This window comes from Puma concolor, chromosome A2 (assembly GCF_028749965.1).
Source record: "Puma concolor isolate L17-30 chromosome A2, mPumCon1.1.hap2, whole genome shotgun sequence".
NCBI classification, from domain to species: Eukaryota; Metazoa; Chordata; class Mammalia; order Carnivora; family Felidae; genus Puma; species Puma concolor.
In genome coordinates, this window is record NC_141668.1 from 36538896 (window position 1) to 36563466 (window position 24571).

Here is a 24571-nt window from a genome sequence, read left to right on the forward strand (position 1 = left end):
TCTCATCAGACCGTGTCTAGATTATCATTTATTATTTTCTCCCATGCCCATCTGTAAAGGGAACGTGGTCTACTTTCCTATGACTGGTCTCTGTCCAATTCTGTCCTGGAATTTTACTTTCAATTACACACACCCACCACACCACCACTGTACCCCATACCCTTTCAACTTCCATCTCCCTCTCTCCCCTGGATTTCTTTCCATTAGCACGTGGTGAGCAAGCTCAAAATCCACCCAAGTGAAATCCTCTCTACACCTGGTTTCTCCCTTAACAAATCACAACTTTTTTCATCTTCCATGACCACTAAACCTCTAAGGCTTCTGTGACTAATCCTTATGGACTCTCTTTCTGTATTCTTTTCCTTCTCCTTCCTCAAGTGTGGCCATGCCCCCAAAGCTTCTCCTCAGTCCTTTCCCTCACTCTTGTGTCCAGCCATCAACTATCTGGTGGTGAACTCTGACCCTGTGAGCTTGACCCTCACCACTCTCCTACTTACAAGTTCTAGTTCTTGGTGGCTTACTGGCTTATCGTGGCAAGGGATAAGCTCCAGGAACCAAGATGATCCAAAGAAGACTCAACAGCTACTCCCATGTTTCCACTCAGGCTAAAAAGTCAAACCCCTGGATTACCTTGAATTTCTACCTTCACACTACCTCCCGTATAAAATACGTCGCTGAACCATATCAATTGGATACAACAAAATTTGGACACTATGCTTTAGGAGATTCACAGCTGAGTAAGTAAAACTTAAGGCCCTCAAGGGGCTCTCACAGCTAGGAAGAACTCTATCCTACTTTTCCTATTGTTCTTAAACCCATTTCCTCGATCAAATTCCTAGTGGGGCTGCCCTATGTCCTTTTTGTCAAGTGCCTGTCATAGCTTCCCGGATAATCACTGCCTTCACTCTTGCCCCTCGTACCAACATCATCCTTTACACTGCTACCAGATTTATTCTCCTAAAAAACACCAATTTGGTCCTGTCCTTCCCCTTCTCAAGAACTTTCAATGGCTCACCACTGCCTACAAAAAAGGATATACAAACGCCTTAGGGGAGAATTAGAGCCATCCTCAAAATTACTTCAGTTTATCTTTACAACTTTACCTCACTCTTTACACTCCAAAACTCCAACTTACAAATGAACACAACCCATGTGCAAATTATGCACTCTTTTCCTTATTATTACATAATGCTGGGATCTCCAAAGAGAAGTGTAGGGTGGCAGGACACGAATATCTACTGAGCTGGTAGAAGAAAGTACTAAAATACCTATTTCACTTATTTTTATCTCATCCACTTACAATTTTCATCTCTGTATTTCCTTTTTAAAGTTCACAATACATTTGTGTTACAGTCCACAAAATGTTAGAAAGTTCTTTGAGGAAGAATACACTCAGGATTATTTTTATTAATTGGGGTATGTGATAAACATGCTGATGAGTAGTAATGTAGAAGATACACAGAGTGATAGGATTTAAAATTTGGAACTTGAAAGAGAGACTGTTTTTAAAGCTTTCTGAGGCCTTTCTAAAAATGAGAGACTTACTAGAAACCTATCAATATATCTTTCTGCAGACAAAAGCCTATATAACAATTATTTTCAACTAGAGATAAAGAGCACCTGGAGACTGTTAACAATACAGCTTCTTGACCCTTCCATATCCAGAGATTCTGATTCTAAAAGTCCAGAGTGGGACCAAAAATGCCAGTAGCCTTGAAATATTAGGGTAGTATCTCAATGCAACTTACGTTCTCAGCCAGATAATTCTGTGTTGTGAGGGGCTGTTTGGTCCCATGCATTGTAAGATATTTAGCATTACCCCTGGCTTCTACCCACTAGATCCTAGAAGGACCCACTCCACTCCCTGTATGTCTACCAAACATGTCTCCAGATGTTGCCAAATGTCTCCTGGAGGGCACAATCTCCCCGGACTGGAACCAGAGAGAGAAGCTATCCAAAGAGGATCCACTTTGAGAAATTCCATCCTTAATCAGAAGGATAAAACAATATGATACGTGTCTAAGAATATGGGTGTTACAAGCATACATTGTATAAACTGAAATAAACAGGCTTCCCATAAAGGAAATCTGATTAGCCACTATAAACTCCTGACAACTTAGCTAAGCTTCTAAGTCAAAGCTCTTCTTATGTAATTTCAACTCGAAGATTTTCTCCCTAGCTTCTATTTTAAATTATTTTTAATTAACTTCACTGGCATTTTGCATCCTGCTATGAAAAGTCTGCCTAATAGTCTCAGAGGACTCTCCCAAGAGAGAAGAGTGCATTAAATCACACATTATCACATTAAAGTATATTCCAGCACTCACAGTCCAACAATCGAAGTCTTGGCAAATGCAGGGAATGGCGGGGGGAGGGGGAAGATGCAGGGACTGGAACAGGCTCAAGTGATTCACAGTATCCAAAGCCTATTATCTTCGATTCATCCATCCGTAGGAAAGATTTATATTCATTCTTTACTTCAACCACATTTATCACAATGACATATATTCCCCAGTTTGTGGTTCTACCCTGATTTCTACGGACTGCATGAGACCTTGGCCAAGTCACCTGAATACTTTGGACAACCTTTCTAAAAAGTGAGCCAGTTGGGGGCACCTGGGTGGCTCCATCGGTTAAGCATCTGACTTTGGCTCAGGTCACGATCTCATTGTTCCTGGGTTCGAGCTCCACACCAGGCTCTGTGCTGACAGCTCAGAGCCTGGAGCCTGCTTCAGATTCTGTCTCCCTCTCCCTCGGTCCTTCCCCCACTTGCACTGTCTCTGTCTCTCAAAAAATGAATAAATGTTAAAAAAATTTTTTTGAAGTGATCCATTTGGACTAAGTTATTTTTATAAGTCCTCATAGTCCCAGGTTGCAAATGTATGAATGAAGTACTTAATTAAAAAGCTCTTCCGAGTACATGGATTCTAGTAACTTTTGCGCAAAAAATTAAGTACCTACATTTTCAGTGATAACACAATGAATTTTAAGATGTTTAATCCAAGAATGAAAAAAAAAGTGACAATTAGATGAATCACGTATACAAGATCCATTCTCTCTTAAAACAAAATTAAGTTTGGCCCAAATTATCCTTCATCTATCAAGACCTTCATACAGGGACTTTGCATGGGACAGCAAATCAAACCAATCTTTCAGAAGTTAGTCATAAATAGGGAAACAGTTATAAACACATGTTTACATTCTAATTTCTAGAACAGAGATAACAGATCAGCTGCCTAGAGGCCATATCCAGCCTGAAAGCGTAGTTGTTTTGTTGGCCGGGGCAAAATTGTATTTAATCAATTGCCAACTTTTAAAAAGGGAGAGATGATACATAAAAATCTGTATTTCCAGTGTCTCTTGAAATACTGGAAGATATTAGCCCAAATGGCAACAATGAGCTGGTGCTGAGCATCACCACCTCCTGGCCCATGGGCTGTCCCAGGGCCCACGATCCCTGCTGCTTACAAGCTCCTCACACCCATCCTGGTTCCCTCTTACAGCCTGGAGCATAGGAGCTTATGTCCTTGCTCTGCAACAATTTTCAAAATACACAGAAAATGTTTTTAATGCTTTCAAACCAATAGAGTTTCCCTTGCAGAATCACAGGAAAAGAGCAGAAATTTTAAAGAGGTAGAACAATGCTCTTAATAAGGAAACCTTCCTAACCCTGAATGCCGTTACATAGAATCAGCTACACTGTAGGTTTCTAACTAACCATCTGGAAGAACGGAGAAAGGGATTTTAGATTTGATGGGGAGTTCACTAGAGACCCCCCTATAATTTCTTTTAACTTTAACATTGCATGCCCTTAGTTAGCAGTGTGGATATCTCATCATGATATAGTAATATATGCATAGGTTTTATCTTGACATCTATCTATCTTTGCCTACAAGGTAAGACTTGACCTTATATTTCCTCTTCATGAAAAGATATTTTCTGCTAATTGCCATACAACACTCCATTTTTCTCACAGATTTTAATATATAAAAATTTTAAATTAAGTTTCAATTAACTAAGCAGCCACATCTGACCAGAGAATTATTAAAGTATTCTTCTGAAAAGATGATAAAGAATCCAAGGACAGAGGAAAGAACTCAAGAGCTGGAGAGTAGGGCACTCTGTGAGCAAAGCTTCTTTCTTCACTAACACCTTTACCAAGAGGACCAAACTACCTATGGAAGACTGCATCTGCAAACTTTTACCCTACCCACTCACTCCAAAATTTGTTTTCTTTCAATATACCTTATGAAATCTGCTTGTATGAGACATAATATTTTAGCAAGAATCTGAAGATTTTCTTCCTAAAAAATCATTACAATCATTACCTTATATTACACGTACAATTAAATTGAAGCTTAAAGGATGTGAGTCAAAGATAAACTAATAAAAAGGCGGTATATAACTATGTTGCTGAGGGTAAGCCGATTTTCAGGTACAATATAACCCCAAGAGTTTCCACACTGGTAATCCTGTATGCAGTCAACTGCACTTCAGACCATTCTAGATGCTCACTTCCTAAAATCAGAATCATGTGATATTTTACAGCATTGCATTGCATTACATTACACACCACTGCAAGTTCTAGCTGACTCTAACGATGCGTATTATTAAAGTAAGTTGGACACTGTAGATATCACGATGTCCAAATCAATTGTTTTTGTAGTGTGTTTGATGTGGATTTTGACATAAGCATTGTTTAACAATAGTGATTAACAGCTCAAGTGTGAAACATCAATGAGTCGATAAGACTATGAAGGGCATGCCTAACAACGGGAAAATGACTGTTGGCAATACAATGTGCAGAGCATGGGCTGCTTCTGGGAAAACATGTTTATCATTCTACTTCTCTGATTTGCTCTATTTTCTGTTTAGAAAAAAATGACTCACTGTTTAGAAGCAAAAAGCAATGATAAACATAATTCAATTTAACAGCCCTGAATGCCAGAACATTTTAATTTAGCCATGGATGTTTTCTGCTTTCACGTCTTTTGAGTTCAACATTAACTTCTTCCTTTCCATTTTTGCAGCTTGGGGAAAAAGAAAAAAAAAAAAAAAAAAAGAAACCAAAAACAAACAAAAAAAAACACCAATCCCAAGAAGCTCACTACATTATTGTCAAAGAAATACAAAAGCTATCGGATATGCTTAAAATCAAGACTATAAAGTAGGTTTTGAAGACCTGGAAAATTATTTAGCCTATATCAATATCAGAACTTTCTAAATCAGAGCCACCGTTAGAGGAAACTGCATCAGAAGAGTAAGGCCCTTGCTCCCTGAAAACCTCAAGGATGTTACCTTCAAGAGAGCAAAGATATTGCCTGACTTGTTTATAAGCTTGTTAGGGAAGTCTCCCAGAAACAAGATCATATTCTTTATAGGCTGCCTGTGTTTACACTTTGGAAAAACACAAAAGAGCTAATTCATTCTTGCCAAGTGTTCCTTTTTAAAGCATGCTGATTTCAAAACAAAACAGTTATTGAAACGTATGTGTGAGCCATTCCAAAGGAACTGGTCACAGAACCCCACATCATCAACTGAGCTGCAGAGTGGCTCACAAGAAACAAAGATGAGCCCAGAGTGCTTAGCTTGTTCAGAGAGCAGCAACAGACCTGGATCTGAGGAAGACACAAGAACTGAAGTGAAGCAGGCGAGAGTGCTTCAGATCCCACATATTGGAGTCTTAGGCCCCAAAATGCATATGCTTAAGAAAGAAGCAATCATGTCATCCAGTTTCCCTGCAGTCAAAGGAAGGGGGAGTGGAAGGACCAGCGGATCCCGCCCTCTTATCCGGTTGTTGATCTAGGGCTGGAGTCCTGGAGAACTTTCTTGAGTAGCACTAACCGTGCAAAAGTTCACAACTACGGGGTGAGACTCCGTCCTCATTGCACACCAACCTCCACCCCCCTCCCTCAATCAGTAAATGTGTGGACAAATTTTAAAATGCAACAACGACAAAGCGACTCGCAACTTGCGAGCAGGCACTCACCCTGGGCTGGGGCGCCCAGCCGGCCGCCGCCCGCCTCGGCCCCGCGCTGGGGCCCGGGAGCCAGGGCTTCGCCCGCGCCGGACATGGGCCGCTCCACCGAGCCCGCGCCGCGCTGCCGCCTAGCTCGCCGCCCCCGGGGCGGACGCGAAGGGCTGTTAGGTGGTGGGTGCAGAGAACTGACTGCTTCTGTTGGGGGGGAAAAAGTGTTTTCAGAGACCAGCACGCCACCCCTGCAGGACATTCCCTGCCCCTCCACCTCCCTCCCCCAAACCCCACCCCAGAGAAGTTTTGATTTGAAACCCGGGAGGAAAACTGCTACCCCGCACGTTGACAGTGGTGGAGTTGGGGGGCGGGGGAGGGCAGTGGGAGGGAGGCACTGAAAGGGGGCGGGGAAGGGAGACTAGATTTGGAAGCGCGGGGAAGGGGACCAAACCCCTCCTCCTTCTGGCCGGGGAGACCACCACCTACCTCGGCATCCCCCCCCAACTCTCTCAAAGCCCCTTCCTCCTTCTCCTCTTCCGCCCGGCAAAGTTAGCGAGGATCCAGCAGCTTCGGCATCTCACCCCAGTGGCCTGGCAGCAGTGGCGGCCGCCCCTGCGCGTCCCTCCCCGCCTCCCTCAGGCTCAGCCCAGACACTGCAGTGGCTGCAACTGCGCCAGTGGCCGCTCTTCTGACTCCGTGCTCTCCGCCCTCTCTTTCCAGCCAGCTCAGTCCGGCCAGCTCCCCAGGAAGGGGGCCTGTTCCCCTTCTGGCTCTCTGTCCCCCTGCCACCACTCCTCCACTCCTGAAACACTTCTCCGTCTGTTGCTCTTTTTCATCACATCCGGATCAGGAGGCCTCGAACTCTTGGCGGGCCGCCCAAGGCTGGGGGCGGTGCAACGTGGGCTCCCTCGCCCTGCACTGTCTGGGTCAGGAGGCCAAAGCCGGAACGGGCTGGCTCCGGGTAAGGGGTTTCTCTAGGGGCTGAGAGAAAGGAGGGAGTTGGCTGGTCCTTGGCTGCCTAGGCGTTTTTCTGCCCAGACTTACCCCATTCCCTCTTCTCCCAGCCTTTCTTCCCAATTCTGTCCCAGACCCACTGAAGATCTGGGAACTCCCTGAGTGAAGGAGAAACTTTTAGGGGGGACAATGCAAAACAAAAAATATAAATATTTATCGAACTTTCCTGATAGGATAGTAAAAGTGTGGTTTTGAAACCCTGAACCTTAGCTCAGTGTTTAAACTCTATGCCTCTGAAGTTACCTTTATTCTCTTTTTCAGGTCTTTATTCTGGTCCAACAGGAACGTGGATCAGTAAAACCAGTTGCACTTGCTTGAATCAACTGGAGGCATCCAGGCAGACAAGGTTGACATCCCAGAGGACGACCTGGCCCAGGGCCCCAAGCCAGGCCTTGCACAGTGAATGGCTTCGGTGGCAAGATAAACCTGTGGTCGAAGTAAAAAGCCAACTAAGTATCAGGCGTTCTGATTGTAGCATAACCTGATGAGCCTAGAATGACTTGTATGAAGCAATTTGCAGGTACAAAGTACTTTAATAATATATTCGGGTAACTTTTGTTCTTTCATTGCAAGCAAAATGCAGAATTCATTTCTAGAAAGGTAGAACCAACTCATGCTTTAAATCTCTGGGCCAAGAGAGGAAATCAGTCATGTTGTCAACCTTGAAGAAAATGTACACTGGATGCAGCTTTCTAGGTGTATCAATAATATCCCAGGAATTTCCTTTCTTTAAAAAACCCACTGGAATTGATTTCAACTGATTGAAAAAAAATCCATTTCTTAACTTGAAAGTGCCAGTGCAACCCAACCTACTTTCAGTTAAACCTGAAGAACACAGACTTTGAAGTTGCTGATGACAGTGAGGTCAAACTCTACATCCCAAAAAAACAAATGACATTTTCCCTAATGACCTATGCCTAATTTTTTTTCTTCTGTCTTTAGTTTAGACATTTCAGAAACAGTGTGCATAAAAGTGCCTTCACTTTGCTGAAAACTTGTACAGGGGCCTGGACTCTAGAATCTGCTTGATAGAAGCAGATCAATTCTGAGGATGACTGCAGTTCCTTTAGAGAATAAACGTTTAGGAAACATCACTGTCTACTACAACATTATCTGCAATCAAAGGAACAGGGTAGGAAGTAGCCACTCGGAAAGATTGTGTTATCCCTTTTTTGCACATTTCCTTGACTTCTTTTTCTAATCCCCTCACAAAGAGGTTACAGTCCATGAATATCAAGACGTTCTACAACTCTTCTACAAAGTCATAGGCACAAAAAATATTTATTAATTTCACACGGAGTGCTTAATGTTGCACACATGGTAAGGGATTCAATAAATACTTCTTGAATTTAAACATTTTACTTTTTAATGAGGAAGGAATAAAATTCAAATAAAAATATTAGGAATAAATGGGAGCCTGTGTTATAGAATCACCAGGATGGTCAAATGCTGTATCTTGCTCAGCTGTGTGACTTTGGGCAACTTAGTCAAACTCTCTATCCCTTTGTTGCCTCATAAAAATGGTAAGAGAAACACTTCACAGGGTCCCATGAGGGATAATAAGCTTACTATAAAAAAATAATTATAAAATAAAAATATAAGTGAAAAACATAAGTCTCCTATAGCATTTGGAATAATGTCAGGTATGAGGACAGGGGGTCAATACCTGAGCATTATACAGCAGAAGCATTTGGATGGATTACACTGAGCATGGCATGATGACTAGATCACAAGGGCCACATCAAAATACCAGGTGTCAGGGCTCGTGGGTGGCTCAGTTGGTTAAGCACTCTTCGGCTCAGATCAAGATCTCACGGTTCTTGAGTTCCAGCCCTGCATCGGGCTCTGTGCTGATAGCTCGGAGTCGGGGGCCTGCTTCGGATTCTGTCTCCCTCTTTCTGCCTCTCTACCTCTAAAATAAACATTTTAAAAATATATAGATCAGTTATCATACATACACTTTATAAATTTTCTGTGTTCTTAGATCAGCTCTACCAATAACTTGCCAGGATTGCACTGCTAGGATTTAGAACTCAGATCTATCCATCTTCAAGGCTATCTTGCTTCTTTAGGTAAACTCAGGTCTTCCCTCTGGAAGGTGTAAGGGTGGCATCTGATAGGCCAGAAATTAAGTGTGGACTCCTAAGTGTTCCCCAAGCTGCCCACTTACCCTATCCCTTGCTGTATTTGTTCAGTCTGATTAATCGCTTAGCTTGGTTCCTGACGAGTGGCACTCCATGCCCTCTTCTTTCACGTAACAAATACGTTTGGAGGTGGAAGGCACTGTTGGGGGTGCTGGGGACGCGGCAGTGAAGATGATCAATGTGGCCACTGCCCTTATGGAGTCGCAGCCGAGGAGTAAATAGGGATACACAACCACTTACAACAACAGTTGCTGAGTGGCAAGGCAAGACAAGTTCTGGGATGCTAGGATAATAAATAAGCTAACAGGGAGATGTAGTCTGGTCTAGGAATCAAGGGAAAGGTCCTGGAAAAAATTATGTCTGTGCTGAGACCAGAAGAAGAAAGTGAAAAGGAAAGGAACAGACTGCTCTAGGTAGAAGGAGCCATGTGGGAAGAGGCCTGGAGGATGGAAGGGAGCCAAGCATCCTTGAAGAACTGAAGAAGTTCAGTGTAAGGGGATAACTAATACAAGGTTGGCAGTAAGAAAGATGGCGCTGAAGAGAAAATCAGGGGCCTTACCAGGGTTGAACAAGGAGGCTATATTATCCAAATTTCCATTTATAAAAATCACTCTGGAATAATGTATGAAACAACTTGGAGGCACTGAGATTGGAGCTAGGGAGTCCACTAAGATGGCAGGGGAATGAAGCCAAATAGAGGCAAGAGGCGGGGAGGAGAGGAATCCAAGGTGACTTCCAGGTTTCTGCATCTGGGTGGAGGCTGGTAATACCACCCACAAAGATGGATGGAAACATTTAGGAGAAGCAGGTTTGGGGAAAGCTGCTGAATTGATCACGTAGATGATATAGCCTCTGAGGTACCTGCAACACACCTAACTGGAATCATCCAGAAGGTTGCTGGATAGGGATTTGGAACGTAAGCACATAGATGGTTCTCCACTGACTAGGAGCTCTGAGTGCCCAAGAGGAATATGTAGCGTAAAAACAAAAGGCTTAAGACACAGCTATGCCCTGAAACTCAATACAAAGGTGTCCTCGCTGGCCCCACTCCCTTTCTCCACACCCTTCCCAATGTCATCATAATACTGTTATCTCCCTGGCTTGAGACCACCACTATTTAGTCACTACTACCACCACTGACCCACAACCCCAGATGCCCATGGGTATCACATGATGGCCTTTGTTAAGCCAGATTTTGCCATGTCTCCTACTATAGTAATCTGGATGGGTCGAAACTTTCCCTGGGCAATTAAATGCTCTGGCTCCCTCTACCATTAAATCTCAATGTGTGGGATGCTTGCGTGGCTCAGTTTATTAAGAGTCCGACTCTTGATTTCAGATCAGGTCACGATCTTGTGGTTCAGGAGTTCAATCCCTGCATCTGGCTCTGTGCTGACAGTGTACAGCCTGCTTGGGATTCTCTTTCTCTCCCTATCTGCCCCTGCCCTGCTCTTGCTCTCTCACTCTCTCTTAAAATAAATAATTAAAACTTTTAAAAAAGATATTAAAAAAATCCCAATGTGTTTTATACCCATTTCTGCCTAGTGATATGCACTAGTGATGATCTAATGTGAACGCATTGTGAAAAAAGTCTGACACGAGCTAAACCGATAAAATGAACTAATTAAATGAGTTTATAAAGCATCATTATGAACTACTCAATGTCCATCATTCGTTCAACATTCATCAAACATTTATTGTGCTATGTACTGTGTCACAAGTTCAGGAGCTAAATATATTTATTTGAGGTCTTGAAAAGCACCTAAATTAGTTTTCACCTGGGCAGAGGAATAGTGGCATAGCTCAAGTCAAAGTCAATATCCTTATGCAGTTATCTAAAACACAGTCACACAAATGGGGTATGTAATTGTGCATGCATCCCAGGGGGTGCACAAGACGATTCTCTGGAGTGTGAGAATATGAAAAAATATTCTAATATGAACATTTATATTTTTATTATTTGTAAATTTGATTTTGGAGTATGTTTTACAATGTATAAAACACATTAGTACAAAAGCACTTGTGTATCATTTATAAACATACATTAGGGGTTCATACTAAAAAATATTCTATCATTTGCTTTGTAAAAAAAAATGGTTTAAATGCTTTACATCATTCAAGGTACGTTCATTCAGTCATTCCCAGATTATTCCAAGGTTAGTTTTTCTAAAAAACATATATACCTACCTAATTTATGTCAATGTGGGACTCTAGCAATCCCCAAACCCAGGGATGCAAAAATACCGCTAAGCCTCTAAATAGCAAAAATAACCTTCATGTTCACATAGGGCCAACACAATGGCCATCGACTTTCTCAAACCCGACTCTTTGTGTGTGTGAACATATACTTCCTAAACAAACTTTATTTTCTATTGTGTTAGCTCACAAAAAAATTTAGGGCGCAGGGGCTTTGAGAAAAAGACATTAGCTAAGGGAGCTATTAGGTCAGAGAAAGTGACAGCAGAAGAAATGGCAGATGACAGATAGGGAAGATACAGGAAAATAAACACGTCGTAACAGTGCCTTTGTGAATTCAGCCCAGTAAAACAGTGAATGTTCCTAATGAGGTACCTAGGTCATTAAGAAAAGATTCAATTACATTAGTATTGCATTCTGTCTTAGGGAAGCAGTTCAGTATTTTTACATTTCAGGAAAAATTTCACCAAAAAATGTTCACATAAGAAAGAGAAAATGTTGCTACTTGAAAGAGTATCTTTCACAGAATTACATTTTTATAGCTGCAAGGGAAATGAGCAACCCCGATTCCAGGCCGATTTGTTTTAACTGTGTTTCTCCACCTCCTAGTGCTTTCTTGAAGAGGAGAGGTCAAGTGGACAGGTTTCTGGAATCCCATTCTTACTTCAAATAGAGCACTTTCCTCTTTTTCTCCATGACATTCTCATTGGTCCTCCCCTTAAAATTTTTTAAATGAGAAAACCGGTCCTTCTAGTTTTTAAACATTTGAAAACCACCCTCTTGTCCAACTCCTTCATTTAGCATGCAAAGAAATATAAAGACAAAGTTCATCAAGCTCAACAAGCACATACTGAGTATTCACTATATGTCAAACCATAGGCTGGGCACTTCCTCTATTCAAAAACAGAGAATGGGCACATGGATGGCTCAGTCAGAAGTGTCCGACTTCAGCTCAGGTTGTGATCTCATAGTTCCTGATTCAAGCCTCACACCCAGCTCTGTACTGTTAGTGTGGAGACTGCTTGGGATTCTCTCTGCCCCTCCCTGACTTGTACTCTCTCTCTCTCTCAAAATAAAGACTTAAACTTAAAAAAAAAACAAAAAACAAAAAACAACAGAGGCAATAGTAGTAGCTCATAGTGGAACTCTAGGGGTAGGGAGCAGAGTAGGAAAGGGACAGTCACATAAATAAGAAGTGTAGTACAGGGTCAAGAAGAAAGTGGCACCTAACTGCTGAGGCGTAGGTGGGGAGACTCAGGGGACGTTTCAGAGTAAAGCTGACACCAAGCTAAGTACTGCTGATGAGTAAGAGTTTCCCTGTCCCAATGCTAAGGTAATTCCAGATAAAAGGGGTAATGTATGCAAAGGCACACTAGTGGGAAAGCCCCACAGAAGTTAACTGACTTGGCAAAGGTCATTTAGTGGGTTCATGACAGAGCTAGGACTAAAAACCTACATTTCTTGACATCCAGGCTTGTTCCCGTTATCTAGATAAGTCATGTAAATGAATTCATCATTTCTAAGGGATGGTGAAGAAAGGGCATGCCTGATCTTATATTTAGGAATTCCAAAAATTTTCTGTTGTCAATATGTGACCAAAGAGCTGGGCACAGGATCTCCTGTTGCTGAATTAGTTTGACTTGTCCTTCCCTCCAAGCCCTCAGTGTCCCTTTCAGTTGGTTGACTGCTCTGGCCTGGGGCACTGGCCTTCAGGGTATTTCCTTGCTGTCACTGTACTTCTCTGCTTGTGTTTTGAAGGAAGGGAGGGAGATATTAAGCCACACAGTGGCACATGTCAGATGAGAACAGTGTGAGTGAAGACAGAAATGAAAATGGGCATATTGTACGCAGGACACAATAAGGAGACTTTTTCTTGGTAGACAGAAAGAAAACCTGGCTATACCAGGTATTATGGAAAAGTAATGAACACAAGAGGCCCTTGCAAATGATAACTGATCCGCTGAAACTATAATTGCTAGATGATTATGACAAAGACAATGAAAAGATAGTCAATCCTGGGACCTCCAATCAACTGTGGGTAAAAGGCAAGGTTTTCCTGAATATCCTCCCACTCTCCCTTATTCTCCTCTCTCCTACTGCCCCTGGCGCCCAAGCACTTGGAGCCCCAAACTATTTTCTTGCTACCCCAGTTTCCCAGCTTTAGACTCTGTACAAAGAACATGCCAAAATTTAAAGGAATGAATTCAAGTTGATGTATTAAACACAAAAATATAAATAACTCACAGAATGAGGACCAACAGTCCTGTTCCTATGTTAATAGTACCCCAAAAATGTATCCAGGCCCATAAGGGGACAGAGACAGGTTACTTATTGCCACATTATTCTGGTGGCGGGGAGTTGGAGTCTGCCTGTTACCGCCATCCCTGGGAAAGCAGGAAGTTAATGGGGTAGATGTGGAGCCTGGGAGATTGTGTAACCCTTAGAAGAAACAGATTATATGCACAAGTTAGCGAAAAAAATCAATCTTTCAAACACTGCGTAGTGAAAATAGTAAGAAACAGAATGTAATTTTAGCACAGCACCAACTAATAATTAAAAATATGCACACACAAAACAGCATACACGTAAGCAAGGGGACTTAGGAAAACACCTTACAATGGTAATCTATGGAGGGTGGGGAGGAAAATAGTGAACAGGGATCAAAGAGAACATATATTCCCGAACAAGCGTTATGTACAAGAAAAGGAACTTGCAGACCAGTGATGATCAAGTGCCATGTATCAAGGTACTGATTAACTCACTTCGTTCAGAGGTTCAAAACAATGACAACTACTACCACTAATAGTATTAATAATAATAGACTTACCTGAATTTATATTTGGTGGATTATCAGTGCAATAAAATGACCAGAAGAAACAAAGGTGCTGTGGCATATATATTGGGGGAGGGGTATCTTAAAATTATCCTTAAAATCACTACAATTACAATTACCTAATTTATCTGTGTTAAAGGTCAGCAACACCGCAATACTTTGGCTACTTCAGCCAACCTATACAACGGGCATGTTTTCTTTTCTCACTCTCCTAAGGAGTGTTGTCGCCGGCTGATTGGTGGCCTCTAAAAAGATAGTTCTACATCTGAATCCTCAAACGTGTGAATGTTTCATTGTTTGGTTTAAATGGTCTTTGCAGACATAAGTATTTGAAATGAGGAGATTATCCAGGTAGGCCTTCATTTCAATGCCAAGTATGATAGTTATTTTTAAGCGTCAACTTGACTGAGCCATGGTGTGTCCAGACAGCTGATTAAACATGATTTCTGGGTTTTCTGTGAGCGAGTTTTTGGGAAATGTAAGTATTTGAATTGGTAGACTGAGTCAAGCAGGTGAACCTCTTCAATGTAGGTGGGCATAACCCAATCCACTGAGGGACTAACTCGAAGAGAAAGTCAGAGAAACGTTGAATTAGCTGACTGCTGTTTGAGCTAGAGCACTGATCTTTTCCTGTATTCAGCACTCCTGGTCCTCAAGCATTCAGACTCCAACCGGAATCTGTGTCATTGGCTTTCTGGCTCTCAGGCTTTCAAACTACACCACAGGCTTTCCAGGGTCTCCAGCTTACAGATAGCAAACCCTGGGACTTCTCAGCCTGCATCCAATACTTTGTAACAAACCTCCTTATAAATACATTATAAACATATAAATATTTTTATATAGAGACATATATGTATATAGATGTATGTGTATGTATGTGTGTGTATGTATGCAGAGAAGGCACTATAAAGGTGGATGCAGAGATTAGAGTTAAGTGGCCACAAGCCAAGGAAGCTGGCAGTTATCAGAAACCAAAAGAGGCATGGCACAGATTCCATCCCTGAGCCTCCAGAGGAAGTTCAGCCCTGTTAACAATTCCCCCTCTATAAGAAAACAAAGCTTTAGAGAGGTTAAATAAAGAACATGTGAGTACTGGTTACATCCTGGTAGTACAGAATTATTTTCTCAACTGCAAGATGTCAGGTACGCTGCTACCTGCTGGGATGCAAAGCATAGTAAAGCCTTCACAGAGCTGTAGAGCCCTGGGGCAGGTAGACATTCATCACACAAGCACACCTATAAATATGGAAGCACTGATAGTGGTTAGTGACGAAAACAATGGGTGCTGTGAGAGTGGGAAAAGGGTCCTGGAATTAGAAATGATGTCTTTGCTCTAAAAGAACCTAACAACAGGGAAAGAATCAATAAAGATGAAACATGGGATTCATACTAGGAAGTAGCAACTGGGTCCTGTGACAGAGCCTAAGAGGCGGCACCAAAGCCCGTCTGGAGGGATAAGAATTTTAAGAATGATACTGGTTTGGAGAAGAGCCTGAATGAGAAGAATTCAACCATAAGAAGAGGGGAAGGAAGGTAAAGCGGGCATATTTAGAGAATTCCAAACCCTGCACCTGTTTTTTTTTGTGTGTGTGGTCTTTTTTTTTTTTTTTTTTTTGTATTTCTTATGACACATATGTCTAATCCAAAACAAGACCTCATTTATGCATTCCGGAATCTTTTAATTCATCTCAGAATTCTGTAAGAGGGATTTCTAGATTCAGTTTTTTCAATTTTTATTAAGTTTTTAAATTTTAATTCCAGTTAACATACAGTGCAATGTGTTAGACTAAGTTTTTTTATTTTAACTCTCTAATATTGAGAATGTTTAATTTTCCCCAGATGATGAGACATCAATGCATCTGAAGTATGCCCAAAATGCTATTGGCTATATGGTGCTAGCAAAATCTACCTGGTAGCAGGAAAAAAAAAAAGTATAGTTAGAAGGCTCATTTGTATTTACACCATAAACTGCACCACCGATGCCACCAAGGGAATTATGTTGCCCCATGATGTTGCTGGAGTGGGACATTGGTTACAGCCCCTTGGTGTCATTTATCTCTTTATCCTACAGTCTCTACTATATTATTATTATTATTATTATTATTATCATCATCATCATCATCACCACCACCATCAGTCAGTTAAGCGTCCAACGTCAGTTCAGGTCATGATCTCATGGGTTTTGAGTTCAGGTCCCACATAGGGCTCTGATTTGACAGCTCAGAGCCCGGAGCCTGCTTCGGATTCTGTGTCTCCCCCTCCTGCTTATGTTTCTCTCTCTCTCTCTCTCTCTCTCTCTCTCTCTCAATAGTAAGTAAATAAACATTTTTTTAAAAAGTGTTTTAAATGTTTGAGAGAAAGAAAGAAAGAAAGAAAGAAAGAAAGAAAGAAAGAAAGAAAGAAAGAAAGAAAAAAGAAAGAAAAAAGAAAGAAAGAGGAGAGGGGAGAGGAGGGAGAGAGAATCCTGAGCCCAATGTGGGACTTGATCTCATGAGCTGAGATCATGACCTGAACCAAAATCAAGAGGTGAACACTCACTGAGCCACCCAGGGGTCACCCCTACAGTCTTTTACTTTTTAAACCCTAAAGAACAGATCAGCTCTCCTGGGTCTGTCTGCAATGAAGGAGGAAACACGTATTTGGAAAGCCCACTACAAGTAAAGGTAATTTTCTAAACAAGAGAGAAATATTGGTGCTTATAAAGGTATGATTACAAAGTTATTTCAAAATAAAAGGAAGTTTCTCAATCACATAAAACAATGATTAATGCCAAAGACACTAAGAAAGAGAAGGCTGAAACAAACCATTACAAAATGAGACCATGAGATTTAAAATTGCTAGAATACCTTTGGAATATTCTATTTGGTCTGTACTGAGACCCAGGGCACTCTCCTTTCAGATGCTAGCTGACAGACATGGTCTATGATCCTTCAGCATTACAGACACTACACCTCTTTCATATAGGATGTGAATACCTTCAGAACCAGAAGGAAGTAACTTCTTAGGACCACCTGGATTTTTTTTCTGTGATAAATCATTTTTTGGAGATGGTCTGGGATTTTCTTAGCATAGCTTTTTAAATGCCATTTCAAAAATTGAATATAATTCACAAAGTAAACATAACTATTTTAAAAGCAAGGCTATGGAAGACTCAACTCAAATTATGGTTCTCATTTTTAGTTTAGCATAACAAACATAAATCACTTCTTTTCCTTGGGTCTGTTCATGCTTTCCAACACTCAGTGGTTCTTAAGGAGCCACATCTGCCCCCAGCTCCTCAAGCTCATCAGAGTAGACAATGGGCCAAGGGACAAGGAAAACTTTTGATTAGAGAATTTGAAACATTAGTCTAAGAGAAAGGTGAAAACTGTGGTGTAACAGTCAGAAGTTTGAAATATTTCCCTAGTGGCCTTTAACCCATGGCACCAGATACATAAAAAAACAAAAATGAACAACAACCAAAACCCTGCACATTTTAAGTGAGATGAAATGGAAGAAAACCATTTTTTTTTAAGTCTCTGATGAGCTTAACATCATTCTTTTTGTTTGTTAAAATTCCTCCAAAAAGTAATAACCTCTAGTTGTTAGAATCTTGCTTCCAGGATTATGGATGATACTCATAACTATAGTACAATTTTTATCTATGCGTATGTAGTTTAGCAAGTTCAGTAGAAGCCCAATGGTCATTTCAAAACATTGAATGAAAAAGATAGTTTCTTTTCACATTGCAAGTACTTTTAAATATTTTAATGTTTATTTTGAGAGAGAAAGAGACAGAGCACCAAGGAGTGGCAGAGAGAGAGAGAGAGAGAGAGAGAGAGAGAGAGAGAGAGAAGGGAAAGAATCTCAAGTAGGTTCTGTGCAGACAGCATGGGGCTCCATATGAGGAACCCTGAGATCATGACCTGAACTGAAATCAACAGTCCGACACTTAACTGACTGAGTGACCCAAGTGCTCCCACATTAGAAGTATTTTTAAACCATTTTGTCTCCTTAGCTATTTTAAGTGTATAATAATAGTATTGTAGTTGATAAATTTTAAAATATCAGTATTTTAGAAAGCCAACTTATAAGTAAATTATTATTTCCATTGGTCTGGGAGGAGTTCTGTTAATGAAATATCAAGCCAGTAAGTAATCAATTGCCCACACAATCAAGTTATAGCTACTATCGTATAAAAACTATTACAATGTACCAGGCACAAATTTATATTTTTGAAAATGATCCAGTTGACTAAGAAAATTGAATTAAAGTAGTTACTTATGTTTCCTTTAGTATTTAACTTCACAAATTGTAATGCCAACTTAATAATCTATAACTTTGTAATATTACTTCATTCCTCTGTCAATGTTTATATCATGCACTTGTAACTACATTCTGAAGATATAAAGACTTGTCTCTTTACTATCATGTAAATCTCTCAGTATTATTAAATAAAAGAATGCATGCGTACCAAAGGCCAGAATACATACTTAGTATTTCCTATGCTAGCCACATTAGTAAGTATCTGGGCAGGCAGCATTCTAAGATGACCTTCAATGATCCTCACCTCCTGTGCAGTCCTTTGGCTTACCGAAGGGCTTATGTGGTGACTTGCTTGCAATGAGCTGACTAAGGCAAAAGTGATGGTATATAGATCCTCCATGGTCAGGTGACAAAAGCCTGAGAATTCCATCTTGCTAGCACTTTCTCTCTCTCTTGCTGGCACTCACACTCTCTCAAGGCTCTATGAATAAGGAACTGTTGGGGGCCCTCAGTCAACAGCCCTCAAAGAAGTGAACCTTACCAAAAACCATATGAGTGAGCTTTGAAGCACTTCCTCCCCAGCAGAGCCTTTAGATGAAATCACAGCCCTCGTGGACACCTTGACTTCAGCTTGTGAGAACCATGAAGCAGTGAACACTTGCCTAGATGCATTACCCACAGAAACTACGAGTTAATAAATGGTTGTTGTTTTAGCCATGAAATTTCGGGGTCATTTGCAGTGTTGATAGAATAATTCAGCAAGTTTTTTTTTTTCCTTTCTCAATCCACAAAGTACAACAAAACAGAATTCAGAAATATAGAGAACTTAATTAAGCCTTGGCAATTGCCTTAATGCCCAGCACTTAGGTTGATGTTCCAGGAACAAAGCATCACTGCTCCTTTGGTTCTCAGTCCAAATAAACATGGGAGTTGTCCTTCAGCCAAAGGTTAAATGTGGGTTTACTCTTAATGTCTGCATTTTTTTCATCATGCTGATAGGTAAGTAAGTGCATTCCTTTATCTCCCTACAGCATCAGATATTCTGATTTTTTAAAATTAAGATACATAATCACATAGAATTATATATGTTTAGAGAAATTTTGACAATTATATACATCTATGTAACCATCACCCAAAACATGGAAGAAAACTGTGTCCACTGATGAAGAAAAAGTGATACAGGTATATACACATGTATGTATATGACACATACAAAGGAATATTATTCGGTCATGAAAAAGAAAATCCTGCCATTTGTGACAACTTGGATGGGCCTTGGGGGCATTATGTTAAGTGAAATAAGTCCTAGAAAGACTAATACCATGTGGCATCACTGATACATGGAATATTTTTGTATATTAATTTATTTAGAGAACAAGTGGGGGAAGGGCAGAGAGAGAGGGAGAGAGAGATTCCCAACTAGACTCCACACTGCTGGTGCAGAGCCTGGTGTGGGACTGAAACTCACAAACCATGAGATCCTCACTTGAGCCAAAATCAAGAGTCGGACACTCAACCGACTGAGCTACCCAGGTACCCCTATGTGGAACACTATTTCAAAAAAGCTGAACTCATGAAAACAGTAGAAAGGTGGTTGTCATGTGCTGGGAGTGGGAGAAATAGGGAGAGGTTGGTAAAAGGATACAAATTTCTGGCTATAAAAATAAGGTGTGAGGACCCAATGTAAAATGTGACAACTACAGGTAACGCTCTACTGTATACTTGAAATTTGCTAAAAGTAAAACTTAAACATATATAATACATATATAAATCTATATATGTCAAATATATACACTTGGAGTGATGATGTGTTAATTAACCAGACAGGGTGTGTCTTTTCACAATGTATATACGTATCAAATCACCACGATGTACACTTTAAATATCTTATAATTTTGTAAGTCAATTATACTTTAATAATGCTGAAATAAGAAAAAAAAAAGCCCATACCTTGCCCCCCTACTGAAAAAAAACAAAAATTAAAGGAGACCAGACATAGAATTCCACACATGTAATTCCTCTGTTTGTAAATCTAGAATAAATGATGATTTTGTAGAAAAATATTAACTACCAAAATTAACACAGTGGAAAAACAGATCAAACCAGTTGCCAGTAAAGAAACTGGAAAAGGGATTAAGAATCTACTATTGAAAAAGGCACCAGAATTACACAGGTTCATCACTGGCTTTCATTTAACCTTCAAAGAATAGACAAACTAAATGCCAAATACACTATTATAAACTGAAGAAGCTGTAAAAGTTTTCTATACCTTGTGTAAAGACTGAAATAACATGAACTCCCAAAGCTAATAAATATAAATAATAGTACAGATAAAGCTTACTTATAATACATGAAAATTTTAGATGAAGTTATACCGAATACAATCTACCATGTTGCAAAAGAATAGTAGGGTATGAAAAAAAATATTTATTTTAATGTTGCAAGGATGATTCTGTACTGAGAAAGCTGTCAACTTAATAAAATATGTCAAATAATTTAAAAAGAATAATGCCAAAAAAGCATTTGATAAAGTTCAATAGTCATTACCTATAAAGGCATTAAGTAGAAGGAATTGAGAAAATTACTTAAATACAATAGCCTCTAATAAAATCAAGAGCAAATATTACTCTCAATAGCTAACACTACACCTAGTTTAATAAAAAGTATTAAATACTGTTATTATTTAATATTTTCCTCAGAGTCCAGCAAATTTAACACAAATGAAAATTAAACAGTCAGTATAAATGTGATGGGGGGTGGTTGTAAAATTCTCTTTTTGCTGAAGTTGAATTGTATACCTAGAATGATAATTGCGAAAACAGTACATGCTGTAACAGTAATGTGGATAGATATCAAATATGTATGTGTTTTGAAATCCAGTAACTTTTCTTTTGGCAATGAGAAAATAGAAATGGAAATGAGGTTGTTATTCCTTGCCTAATAACGATAAAAAATATGAAATCACTAAAAATAAATTTAAGAGAGACACACGACCTACATGAAGAAAAGTGTAAAACTGTACTAACAGCATAAGAAAATCTGAACAAATGGGAAGACAGAGTAGGTTCCTAGAGAAGTTTTAATGCTATAAAACGACATTCCTCTTAAATGTAATTTATATGTTTAATGTTTTTCTAACTGGAAATCCAGTTGCATTTTTTTTTGTTTTCTCTATAATTTGGGGTAAAATAATCTTAAAATTAATATGTAAAAATAAATACCTGAGATTAGCTATATGCCCACCCCCAATACGATAAAGAAGAACATGGAGGGGGGACTTGCCTTACCACTTAGCAGAAATTTCTATACAATCACAGTAATCAAATAATATGGTATTGACAGGAATAAAGAGAGATTAGTGGAACAGATCCAGAAATAACTTGTAAATATGAAAAACACTGTCTTTCAATTTAATGGGGAAAAGTTTATTTAATAAATGATGCTGATATAATAAATTATCTTTCTAGAAAATTAAGTTATAATTATTTTAAGCCAAAAGGCAAACAATTTCAAATGGATTTAAATGTAAAAAATAAAGTGATATAAATCTCAGCAGGAAACTAAGCAGTTACATATATAATATATAGGTGAAACTACAACGATAAAGGAAACTAAAGTATTTATATAGGACGTGGTGATGGGAAACAACAATATCCATTGTTTCAGGGAACACTACAAATTACAATGCTGGTGATAATAGGAGAAAAAAATGCTTTTAAAAAGTAATCTGCAACTTTAATTAAAATGAAAAATTACCTCCACCACTCTACCCATGACAACCCCTAGGAATCTATCCTATAGAAATATAATTTCCAGTAGGTAAGGATACATGTACAATGTTATTTATGGCAACACTGTGCTTAGGGAAAATTACTGAAAATAATGTAATATCATTATTAAAAGAGTCATTGAATATATTGTGACATGATCCATATCATAGACTAGTATAAAATCATTACAGAGAAAGAATTAAAGCTCACTTAAAACACTTCCCAGACTATTGAGCTACAAAAGCAAAATACAGACAAATATGTTTAATATACTATTAAATACAGCACATACCAAAAAAGAGAAAAGTCTCTTAGGTAGAGACATAATTATACACGTATGTGTAAATGTATTATATAACCTAACTTCTATTGTTAAACTCCAGGAGCACCATTCATGCATGTGAAGCTGTGTATATGATGACTGTGTATTTTTGTGTGTTTGGTTAGAAACACCAATATGGATATTATATGCATATGGATATGGAAACAGATACAAACATAGATGTAGAGGGGTTCCTGGGTGGCTCAGTCAGTTGAGCAACTGACTCCTGATTTTGGCTCAGGTTATGATCCCAGGGTCGTGGGTTCAAACCCCACATCAAGCTCTGTGCTGAGCATGGAGACTGCTTGAGATTCTCTCTCTCCCTCCATCCCTTCTTCCCTTCCCCACTCTGCTTATACTCTAAAATAACCCCACAAATGTAGATGTAGATAGGAGATAAATTTAAATACAATGGTATATACGTAAAAAATATAGAAGCATAAACTTTGGTAGCATTATTATGCTATTATGTTATTAACATTATTCTGAGTGTGGGGAGGATGCAGAAAGTCTTTTGAAGGACACAAAAGAAAAAGACTACACCTGCACACATATACACACTACCAAGATGCCTAATTTTATGCCACCTATAAATTTCTATCTGCATGTTATATAGATGTTAATAAAAAAGAAAAGACAGAAACTAGTTATTTCTGAAATAATGAGATCTAACATTTATGGAACTTCTACTCAGGTCTTGTGCTTAGCACTTCATCAGCATCAGCTCATGGAAGGAATCGTCATTGACTGGCTATGTAAATTCAACTCATGAGAGGATTTCTCAATTCTTCACCCCACTTTGTTAAAATCTGAGTGATTATTACTTTGTTTCTTGTTCATTCATTCACCTGACCTGTGATGGAGGACATCGATCACTGCTTAATAAAGCAGATAAACCATATCTGCTTGCATATTATCTTCACTCAATGTTCATCTTCATTCTTTCCCTCATAAGCACTCAACATTGCTAGGGTCAGTTAGGAGTCTCTGCTAGTGAGAAATGCATAATAAATGCACACATATAAAGAAGAGCCACTAGAAATAAGTAGGCAATAATTTGGTAGTGAATTCCAAATTAAAACATGCTGTTAGGTCTTTGGACAAGTTATGATGTTACTATGCATGAGAATTTTTAAAAAGTGGGTTCTGTAAGGGATTTTGAAGACCATGATCTCTAAGATTTCCTAATTCTACCCCTTCTGGTCATGAATATTCAGATTTGAAAAATCTATGCTCCTTTCTATTTTTATCCTCTAACTCCTGGCAAACGGTAGGTATATATTTATGTATATTACTTCTCCATTGTTGCAAATTACTCCAAAGCTTAGTGGTTTAAAAACAGTAGTATTTACTATTTAATAGTTTCTGTAAGCTAGAAAATTGGGCATGGTTTAATTGGTTGCCCTAGCTCTGGCTCTCTCAAAAGGACGCAGGCATCTCAAGGCTCCACAGTGAAAGATCTAATTCCCACCTCACTCATGAGATTACTTATAGAATTCAAAACCCAGAGCTAATATTCTTCCTCCTTTTAATTTGATTAATTCTTGATGAAATAAGAAGCCATAATGGATAATCCCACATCTCAAGAAAGTGCAGTTGCCTCTAGGAACACTCAGGAGCCTCTAGTATCTAAGGGTGACCTCCTATTGAACATAAGCAAAAAGTTGGGATCCTCAGCCATATAAAGAAATGAATTCTGCCCAACAGCCTGAATGAGCTTGCAAGCTGATTCTTCCCCAGTAGAACTTCTAGATGAGAGCTCACCCAACAGAAACCTTATAACTCTAAGCACAGGATTCAACTACCCAGTGCTTGGACTCCTGACCAATGGGAACTGTGAAATAATATATACATTTTTTATGCTGCTAAACTTGTGATAATTTGTTGTGTACACTGAAAATGATTACAGCCTGGATTCTTGAAAAAAAAAAAATTTTTTGAGACAGGGAGTGCAAGTGGGGGAGAGGCAGAGAGAGGGGGGAGAGCCCAACACAGGGCTTGGTCTCATGCAACTGTGAAATCACGACCTGAGCCGAAATCCATAGTTGAACCAACTGAGCCACCCAGGCACCCCTA

The 24571-nt window shown here is 39.6% G+C and overlaps 2 protein-coding genes across 2 annotated transcripts in view; one reads left to right on the forward strand and one right to left on the reverse strand.

Moving 5' to 3' along the window:
* The window catches only part of MDFIC (MyoD family inhibitor domain containing), an 87799-nt gene extending 81201 nt beyond the window's left edge, over positions 1 to 6598 (reverse strand). Inside the window, exons 1-2 of the mRNA XM_025929312.2 lie at positions 6458 to 6598; positions 5990 to 6175 (exon numbers count right to left, since the gene is read on the reverse strand). Of these exons, the coding sequence (XP_025785097.2) occupies positions 5990 to 6074 (85 nt within the window). The 5' untranslated portion in view covers positions 6075 to 6175; positions 6458 to 6598. The remainder of the gene's footprint in view (positions 1 to 5989; positions 6176 to 6457) is intronic.
* Positions 6073 to 8390, forward strand: LOC147583099 (uncharacterized). Its single transcript, XM_086681866.1, has 3 exons — positions 6073 to 6151; positions 6297 to 6932; positions 7247 to 8390. The coding sequence occupies exons 1-3, from the start codon at positions 6073 to 6075 to the stop codon at positions 7468 to 7470; spliced, it is 939 nt and encodes a 312-aa protein (XP_086537992.1). The 3' UTR covers positions 7471 to 8390.
* Positions 8391 to 24571: the final 16181 nt, after the last annotated feature.

Excerpts from the sequence above, each read along its gene's own strand:
- LOC147583099 (XM_086681866.1), top strand. The coding sequence starts at position 6,073 with ATGGGCCGCTCCACCGAGCCCGCGCCGCGCTGCCGCCTAGCTCGCCGC. Across the intron at positions 6,152-6,296 it reads ACGCGAAGGGCTGTTAGGTG|GAAAACTGCTACCCCGCACG; the intron begins GTGGGTGCAGAG and ends GAAACCCGGGAG. Across the intron at positions 6,933-7,246 it reads CCGGAACGGGCTGGCTCCGG|GTCTTTATTCTGGTCCAACA; the intron begins GTAAGGGGTTTC and ends TCTCTTTTTCAG.